The 10,489-nt window shown below is 34.6% G+C and overlaps 1 protein-coding gene across 2 annotated transcripts; it reads left to right on the top strand.

Annotated features, from left to right (window-relative positions):
- Positions 1 to 210: 210 nt before the first annotated feature.
- On the top strand, positions 211 to 9,321 carry LOC130821313 (lysine--tRNA ligase, cytoplasmic-like; the record flags this gene model as incomplete). 2 transcript variants are annotated; one of them, XM_057687638.1, is given in 9 exon segments in its annotated part: positions 211 to 336; positions 3,849 to 4,131; positions 4,206 to 4,302; positions 4,414 to 4,570; positions 4,829 to 4,972; positions 5,061 to 5,129; positions 5,211 to 5,354; positions 5,530 to 5,593; positions 9,072 to 9,321. In XM_057687638.1, coding segments are annotated over 9 exon segments (1,095 nt in total), but the record flags the coding sequence as incomplete, so codon positions are not given.
- Positions 9,322 to 10,489: the final 1,168 nt, after the last annotated feature.

Below are 10,489 nucleotides of genomic sequence, written 5' to 3'. Positions count from 1 at the left end.
TTTAGGCGCATGATGCCACGTGAATAGTGGCCTATGCAGTAAGTGTATTATGATCCACGTAAATCTTTGTTTTGTTAATGATTATATCTTAATAGAAATGACAATCACAAGTGATAAATTACTAAGTTTTGCATGTCTAAACAATTGTTTAACCAATCTGGGATACTATTGTGATCTTGCCATTTCATTTTCTTCACTTTTTGTTTTTAGGAAACCCGTTATCGCCAGCGTTACTTGGACTTGATGTTGAATGGTGAAGTAAGAGAAATATTCAAGACTCGATCAAAAGTTATCTCATATATAAGGAGGTTTCTTGACAATCTGGATTTCATAGAGGTAGCTTTCTCATACTTTTCTGCTGAGAATTTTGGTGATGTTTATATAAAAAATAGACTTCCATTTTGGCGTTTCCTTCCTACTTGCTCATCATCTTGATAGAATGGGGATAATGCGCGTAGTGTAAAACGCGGCAACGGTCGCGACCGCTGTAATGGAAGGCAAATGCGGTATTGAGAGTGATGCAATTATCATAGCGCCTAAATGTCAGTCGAAACCATAAGATATCCTTTGATACTGTCCAAAATGTGTTTTTTAGACCTTTACAACACGGGAAATATTGATTTGTTAATTTTGAAAACCTATACAACACAGTCGATTGGTTGCTATGAGGCCTTGTTTTTACTTTGTAATTATGGGAACCATTTGGTTCTTTGAACAACTTTGCAACACGGGAAATATCGGTTCGTTAATTTTGAAAACCTTTACAATGCAGTCAATGCGATGCGATGCAACCTTGTTTTTACTCTGTGATTATGGGAACCATTTGGTTCTTTGACTTATTGTATCTAAGACATTATTACTACCACTTATTAGTAGTTGGGCATTAATCTTATCTGAGCTGTATTTTGTGCATTAATAGTAGATCCAGTTGTTTGGTTTTTGTTAATCTTCATAGTGGTGATGACATAAATGAGTGCTGATGAAAGGAGTTTTCTTTTTATGGAGTTGTATTTGCTCTTTAGTTCTGTTGTATTTAAAATCTGGTATTGGAGGTGGGCTTGGTAAATATCAGTTCAGGATTATACTGTAAAGAGGATTTTAAGGAACTTTATAATGCAGAAAAATTGAGATCTCATCTCAAATTACAATCTGCAATATGTGATGGTAACGGAAACGTGATCTAAAAGGGATATGGGATGAGGATTAATTGTTCTTGTTAAAGGCAGGACTTTAGATGTAGCTATTTTATACATTGGTCATGCCAGCATGAAGCTCAAGTGGCTCCCCTTGTTATTACTCAAAGGTCAAATATTGTGTCAAATGTGCACATAATAAGAAGAGCTCATGGTTTGATGAGCTATTTTACTAAAACTCATTATAACCCAAAATCAAAAAACTTTAAATTTTTGGGTCTATTGAGAATGAACAGTGATTCTCATTGGAGCAACATGGGTTGAAAATGTGGTATATGGTATGTGATCTGTATTGACACAATTTAGTTCCTTTTCCACTCATTTTACGAGTGAATTATGAGCTGGTTTAAGAACCAACCTTCCTTTCTCCCCCACTACTCCAAATTTGAGGATTAGCTATTTCTTTCCAAGTTGCGTAGGAAATTGTTTACCTTCCTTGGTAGTTTTTATTACCAGTATGTCTCCTGATGGCTTTCATCGCTTCACATTTGGAAGTTAGCTGAGGGGGTCCAAGCCCCCATCCCGTTGTTACCAAGATCGAGGTACGATCCGGATTGCTGAACGGGATTGGGAATGCAATTCACAATTGTTCAAGTTTTATGGTGGGAACGAAAAAATTTCGGGTCGAGTTTTTTGGCTTGTGGTACGATTTATTCCAAATCAAGTTTTTTGGCTTGTGGTACCGAATCATTTCCAAGTCAATCTATGTTGCGTTTCTTCCTGCTCCGTGTTCCAAACCCGACTGTCGTTCCAGGTAACAATGCTTTCAAGCATTATTACTTTTAATCTTAGTGCAAAAACAAGGCCACATGCATTGCCACGTTGCAAAGGTCTTAAAAAACAAATTGATATTTCTTGCATTGCAAAGGTGTAAAAAAAACTGTATTTTGGACCATATCAAGAGATATTTTATGCTTTTGATCGATATTTAGGCGTTATTAAGGTTGTCAGGATCGAGATTCTACGTATGATTGGAAACAGCTCTCATGATCGGACTATCCTACAGTTTTACAAGAATTAAGATGTTATATTTTCCTATAATTAGTGTTTAGTCTTATATTATGTAAAAGAACATTTGAAATTCATGTATTATCTAAAAAGGGCTTTAATTCAAAAAAAATACATATATCTAACTTTTATTTGCCTTTGTTTGTTTTGTTAAATAAAAAATGACCACAAAATAAGCTATGCACTTATTATATCATTATATAATCATATATTAATATAACAAACACCAATTGAATAATATTGCTCTAAAATTATACTTGACGTCATCCCGAACTGGCGAACAAACTTCAACTTTAATACCTATATAAGCAAGATGATATTTAAGCCTAAAAATTCCACCAGAACGCAACACAAAAATTATCCTTAACTTAGAAAGTTGGTATTATTATCAATTTCAGGAGCATACTCCTAATCTAGGTCTGTTCAACTGATGCATTTTTCCTCTTATTTTTACGAAAGATATTTTTGTTTGTCACAACAAAAATATTTTGATAATCTTACAACAATGTTAAAGGAACACTTCACAATGAGTATAATACTGTGATAATCTCACAACAGTGTCTTGATATATGACCCAAAAGATAAATCTAGACTCAATGTTACAAGCTTACAATTACTAGATGAAATCAGAACAACAAGTTTAGATTAGTTCTAACAAATCATATTACAAAAATAATAAGTGAATAAACATCGATCAAAAAACTAATGTTAATATTATTATTAATAATAATAATATACAAAAATTAAAGAAAAGTACAATCACTGTAAGGTACTAACTACTAACACTATATGCCCAGAATATTGAGATTCAGGCGAAAGTAAGGTTCATTTGTAAAAGTAATGTTAATTGCACTTTGTCATGAATTAATAATAAAAATAAGAGCAAAGAGAAAGAATGGAAAAATTTTATTACCGGGCCCTTGAAGAACTACTCCGACGAGCTACTCAGGCGAGAAGTCAGACAACATCGGCACGTTAAACTGGCGATAATTTGATGATTTGTTTGGGTTATTTAGTTGAATTAAAATGTGAGAAAAGCGAAATCATGAACGGCAAGGTGAAAATTCAGGGATTTAGTTGGGTTCCTATTTCTTATCTTATCGAATTTTCATCTCAAAAAAAAATCTTATCTGTTTTGAAAAAAGAGTTTCTCTGTTCTATTTTCACTCAATTTATTACCTGGCCCATTTTAAAGCTTAAGCAACTTGGGTAGCTTTTACTTCGGATTGGCAGAATCGTGTAGGATCGTTCGATCCTACCGATCCCAACTGATCCTGCCAGCAATCCTGGACCATTCCGATTCTATTAGCAATCCGAATTCGCTTGTGCCCATATGCATCATAGGATCGCACTATCCTACGAATTGAATTGCGAGTTTGACAACCTTCGGCGTTATGATTACTGCATCACTCCCATTATCGCATTAAATTCCGTTACCGCGATCGCGACCGTTACCGCATTTTTACATTATGCTTTTAATACAATAAATTTCAGCTAGCTTTGGATAAATTTCTTCCAAGAACTTGAATTAAAAATACTAGTTATTTATATGTTGATTAATAAAATTAATCCAAGGGTTTTCCATGGAATTTATGAAGCTAATGATCTGTCCATGATGTATATTCTATCCTATTCTTTAATGTTCAGGTTGAAACACCAATGATGAACATGATACCTGGCGGTGCAGCAGCACGCCCATTTGTTACCTATCACAATGACCTAAACATGAAGCTATACATGCGTATTGCACCCGAACTATATCTAAAAGAGCTAGTCGTTGGTGGATTAGATCGTGTTTATGAAATTGGAAAGCAATTTAGGAACGAGGGTATTGACCTTACTCATAACCCTGAGTTCACCACTTGCGAGTTCTATATGGCGTTTGCTGATTACAATGACATAATGGAGCTGACTGAAAAGATGTTAAGTGGTAAGCATTTTTTATTCAGACTTTCAAATTATTGTTTATAAATTTTATTAGTCTAATAAGATGTGTGCTAATAGGAATGGTCAAGGAATTGACTGGTGGTTATGTCATCAAATATCATGCAAATGGCCTAGATAAGGAGCCAATTGAGATTGATTTCACTCCACCTTTCAGGTTTCTGTTCTGTTTTTGTTTATCTTCAACTATTTGTAAAGTTTAGTCCCTTCGTATTCAGTTGCTTTGTTATGGTATTTACTAATATCCCATTGATTCATGAAATTGCAGGAGAATTGACATGATAGAAGAATTAGAAAAGATGGCAAACCTGTCCATACCAAAGGATTTAGCTGGCGAAGAAGCTAATAAGTATTTGATTGAGGCTTGTGTAAAGTATGATGTGAAATGCCCGCCTCCACAAACAACAACTCGCTTATTGGATAAAGTGAGGTTTATCTTTTTATTTTATAGTAATTATCACTTTGGGTTTTATTTCTGAGAAATTCAAGAACTCAAGCTGTTATTTTCCACTTTACATGCTTCTGTGGGCCTCACTGCTGTTTTGGAGATTATTTTTGTGTTATCTTGGCTTTGTGATGTGAATGCTATTTTTTCCTTCCTTATCTTCTCCCCTCCCTGTCCCATTGTCTATTTTAGCCTTACTGCTTTCTCGTTTGAAACTAATTCTGTTTCTGACTGTCAGCTGGTGGGTCACTTTCTCGAGGAAACTTGTGTTAATCCTGCCTTCATTATAAATCATCCAGAAATAATGAGTCCTTTAGCTAAGTGGCACAGGTCGAAGCCTGGCTTGACTGAACGTTTTGAGTTATTTGTGAACAAGCATGAGGTATCTAGCTGTCATGCAATTTTTCTGTTGTCTACTGACGTTATTTTTCAAAGTCAATTTATCTAAATTTATTTTGTTAATGACTCAGCTGTGCAATGCGTACACTGAATTGAATGATCCTATGGTACAACGACAGCGATTTGCGGAACAACTTAAGGTGCTGAAATCTTGTATTTTTACTTCATGCTTTCATCATCTCAATTGCTGAGGTTATTTTAAAGAACTTCTTTTATTTCAGGATCGACAATCTGGTGATGATGAAGCAATGGCTTTGGATGAGACATTTTGTACTGCTCTTGAATATGGACTCCCCCCTACTGGTGGTTGGGGACTTGGTATTGATCGACTTGCAATGTTGCTTACAGATTCCCAAAATATAAAGGTATGGTATTGTTTCTTCTTAGTGTGTGCATATTGGTTATTGCATGCAAACTTGAATGCTGCATGAAAAATTATTGTTTATTTGTAGACTTTTTATATACCAATCAATTGGATTGGTGGCATTTAGTTGGTGATGTTTTTCAGGCTTGATTACAAATTTGGCTATTTTTGAACAGGAAGTATTGCTCTTCCCTGCCATGAAACCTCAGGATGAGCCATCATCAACTGCACCAGCTAAAGGTACTGAATATTCATTGCATAAACAATTTTTAATGTGTTGTACTATTTACAATGACACAACAAACAATGGCAAAGCTTTAATTCCAACAATACTGGGTTAGCTTGTTGTAATGTTCACTTGAGACCCAAGGGAACACACAAGGGTTAGAGGCTTTAAAGTGTTGATCAGGATGTATGGTTTTGTTTGGATGTTTTGGATTGAGATTAGGTTATGTTTTTTAGGGGATAGAATGGTATGATGAAATTTCAAAGTGAGGTTGAATGAGAGTAAGGGATGCCATGGAAAAGGTTGTACATGAGAGTAGAACTATAATACCCCTGATTTAGCTTGAAAAAGGATTGATAGACTACTCTTATCAATAAGGTGCATCTTCTTTTCTAGGGAGCCCATTTGCTAAGAACTCCATAGTTAAGCGTGCTTGGTGGGGAGCAATCTTAGGATGGGTGACCTCCTGGTAAGTGTTACCGGGTGCGCACGAGTGAGGTCAAAGTGCGCTGGAAAGACTTGTGTTGGTTTGTGGGACCAGTCTACAGTCTCTATGAGTAGTCACCAGCGGTCCGAGGGGCCGGGGTGTTGCAAATGGTATCAGAGCAACCCTGCGATCGTGGCTGATAGTGTTCAGTGCACCTAGCGGGGGAAAAGATCCTAAAGTTACGGTCCAACGACGACGTTGTATTCTTAAGTGGGGGTGAGTGTAATACCCCAGATTTAGCTTGAAAAAGGATTGATAGACTACTCATATCAACAAGGTGCATCTTCTTTTTTAGGGGCCCATTTGCTAAGAACTCCACAGTTAAGCGTGCTTGGTGGGGAGTAATCTTAGGATGGGTGACCTCCTAGGAACTGTTCCCGGGTGCGCACGAGTGAGGCCAAAGTGCGCTGGAAAGACTTGTGTTGGTTTGTGGGGCCAGTCTATAGTCTCTATGAGTAGTCACCAGCGGTCCGAGGGGCCGGGGTGTTACAAGAGCGAAGTGATGTTTGTAAAATAAAGATAAGGAGTTGACGTGGGAAATGAATTGAGATAGTAGAAAATCAGAATGAATGGAGAAGAAGAATCCATGTAGATGACCATTGAAACTATTGATTCATTTAGCTGACTCCAATCTTTTGGGATTAAGGCTTTGGCATTGCTGTTGTTGTAATGCTGTGGGAAATGAGGAGAGGAAGAGCACAATTTTTAATGAATGTAATTGAACCTTGTCGATAAAGCCACACCACAACAAAGAACAAGTAGGATGCACGTATGTTTAAGTAAAAAAAAGAGATGGTTTAGCAAAGCTTTGAATCTTCTACGATATAGACACATCACATTGATGATGAAAAGGCCTTTAAGATCATAAGTGAGGTGTCAACTCACTAAGCAAATGAACTTTCTCGACTAATATTTCTATCCAAGAACAAAGGGCAAGCCAAAGTTGAAACATGGTTTATTAATATAAAATTATCAATAGGGAAATTCTGTTACAGTCATCCCTACATATAATGAAAATGCCTAGGGAGCATGAATAAAGAACACAACAAAATTAATTCCTACATGTGAATGCTTTGTAACTTATCTATGGAGGAGTTACATAACGTCCGCTTCATTTGAATTTTGGAGGCAAACTTCTCTTGATTCTTCTTGAATCACACGTCTAATGCTGTATGTGTTTTTCAATTCTGAATTCTGACTTCTGAATCCTCCTTTTACATTTATCTCTACTTATTGTTATGTTTTCCTGCAACTTTCAATTTTTCACAAGTTATTGGTAGCCGTGCATTGTGTGTGCTATTTGCAGCTTGAATAGGTTCTTCATTGTAGATATGTGCAATTGCTCTGAATACTACTTCGTTTTTAAATGGATATATTTTCATAGAATGAGTGAATGACTAGAGGCCATTACATATCATGTAACCCAGTAATTTAGGATATAATGTTTAAATTGACCTGAGGATTAAGATTTGTGATTGAGGGTTTGTCAAAGTGTGGGTTGCTGGGAGTGACTAAGTGAATAACTAGTAATGGAAGGTAAACAAAGAATACGATCAGTCTCTATTGTCTGTCTTGATCTTAGGTGGTTTCTATGGCAATTGACGAGGAGATCAATATGATTCAGTTCGGTTCTGAATTTATTGATGGAAAAATTACCGTGAATAATGCAACCTTTTAACATTTTTCTTACAATAATACAAACTTTTGATTAACCATAAATAATACGAACTAAAGGTTGTATTTTCCTCTAGCATCCCTCACCTGTTGGCAACCTACAATAGTAGGTCACTTTGCCTAAAAAAATGGAATAAAGAAACCCTTCCAACCCATCCCAACTGACCACCCTCTTTGATGCTGCTGCCACTTCACCCCACCTCCCATTCCAATTTCATCTTCATCTTCTACCATCGGTCCACCAAGAACACCACCACCAACAAGCCACTAACCACCACTAACCGCGAAATCCACCCTTGTAGACCCCACCCTCTAAAATACTACCATTAACACCACCATGACAAATTTATTTTGTCATTACCACCACCATGACAAATTTATTTTGTCAATACCACCATCAACCACCATTAAAAATTTAATAACATACTCCGAAATGTAGAAGAAAGTTTTTGAACCCTAGATTTATAATGCAAGAAATGCAAAGGCAAATAAAAAACAGAAATTTAGAGATGAAATCAAGACACGTAAAAACCTTTTAAGTTTGAGAATTATCAAAGGAACTTAATATTTGAAAAAAAGTTAAAGTGAAGAAAAACAGAGGAGAAAGAAAAGCCCCAAAAAGGAGACTATATAGTTGAAGACATGGTAGAGGGTATCATTATGTCATTTTGGTGAGGCAACTACTGTGATAGTGGCAATGTTGGGATGGGGGCTTGGGCTAAGACAGTGGGGAAAGGGCTGGGTAGGTGGTTGTTGGGCTGGGAGAAAAACATCAGCCTTGCTAGGTGGGGCACCGATTGGGGAAAATGGGAAGGGGTTAGTTTGTTTATTTTTTTATAAATTATCTTTTATTTTTTGTTGCCAATTAACATGTTCAGCAAGTTGTTAGTAATTTTGGATGTTAGAGGAAAACACAATCTTTAGTTTGTATTATTCATGGTTAATTAAAGTTGATATTATTGTAGGGAAAAAGTTAAAAGATTGTATTATTTACGGTAAATTTTCCTTAATTTATTGCTTTAAAATATTTTTTTGTTTTTTTTTTTTTTGTTTTTTTTTTTATCTTCAAGGTTAATTACTTTCAGTCTCATATAGAATGCAATTTTAACAGTAATCTATTTTTAGGACGAAGTTTTTAGGACTGGCAATCAGACTAGGTCTGTGTGTTCTATACTTCTATCATCTGTTGGTACTCAACCGGTGGCGCTTAGCCAAAGTCACGATAACATCAGTTGCTTGATTACAGCAATAATCTCAAAAAGTGATCAAATTATGGCACTTTAATCTTGACACATAATGAAGTTACTTTCATTTGTCTTGTAAATTTGCAGCTGCAGCGTAAAATCACTAACATGGAAACACTTCGGGCAGATGCTTTGTGATTAGTTCAGACAACTTCTTGATTTCTTCGTAAATTACTTAGAATACATCTCCAATTTTGTTACTTTCTTGGATTAGTTTTTTTAATTTATATTAACTTTCTTGGAATAGTAATTCAGATTCCAGCATGTTGCAACGGAATCGACAATGAAGTATTAACAGCGTGTTATTGAGGTTTTTATTTACATGTGCCATTTTCCATTTTCTGGTGTGTGCAATTTGTAATCATTTCGTTTTACCTAATGTTAATTGTAGTAGGTCTCAAAAAAAAAATAAATAAATAAACTGATAGAAGTATATAGCAGTAATACAATAAAAAAATTTTCTTATAAATATATTGTTCAAGTAACCAATTTCAATCATTGATAATTTGATGATTGAATTTGATGATATAAAATAGGAATGTTGATGAAGATAACAATACAATTATCTAAATGTCCTATTTTACATAACCTAAACGGCATTTTACATACTAAAATCTCTAATACACATAATATAAATTATTCACATATATTACTACTACCTAACAAAATAAAACTCTTACTTTATCTATCCTAAAAATCTACTTTAAATATTACAAACACATATTTGCATATGATAAACACCTAGTTTATGTAACATAAAACCCTATTTCACATAGTTAAAACTCCTACTACACATCCAAAAACCCTATTTCACATACAATAAACACCACGTTTTACTTATTAAAATCCCCTACTTTACATATCCTAAACACCTAATCCTAATATCTTAAATACCTACTTCGTAAACACTTTCTTCATATACTAAAATACCCTACTTCATATATCATAAAAACCTATTTCATATTTCATAAACACCTAATTTGCATTAACACCTATTTTACATGACATATAGCCCTACTTTACAAACTAAAAACTCCAACTATACATACTATTTTACATGACATATAGCCCTACTTTACAAACTAAAAACTCCAACTATACATACTATAAACCTTTAATTCACATAAATTAAACACCTACTTTATGTATTAAAAACTCCACATATCATAAACACCTATTTTAAATAAAAAAAAACCCACTTAACATATCATATATACCTACTTCACATACTAAAAACTTCTACTTTACATATCATAAACACCTACTTTACATACCAAAAATTCCTTACTTCACATGTAAACACCTATTTTAACCTATATAAAAAACTACACACTTTATAAACACCTACATCAACCACTATGATAAAATATTAAAAATATTTAAGAATAAACAAAATAAATGTTACCAAATTTAGGTTGAAGAATAAACAAACGGTTAAAAAATAAACCATTGATGAGAGGAAATTAATGCTTTTAAAAAACTAAAACCGACATCCTAAGACATAC

Source organism: Amaranthus tricolor, chromosome 1, assembly GCF_026212465.1.
Source record: "Amaranthus tricolor cultivar Red isolate AtriRed21 chromosome 1, ASM2621246v1, whole genome shotgun sequence".
In the NCBI taxonomy this organism is placed as follows: Eukaryota; Viridiplantae; Streptophyta; class Magnoliopsida; order Caryophyllales; family Amaranthaceae; genus Amaranthus; species Amaranthus tricolor.
This window is presented reverse-complemented; position numbering and strand designations above follow the sequence as displayed.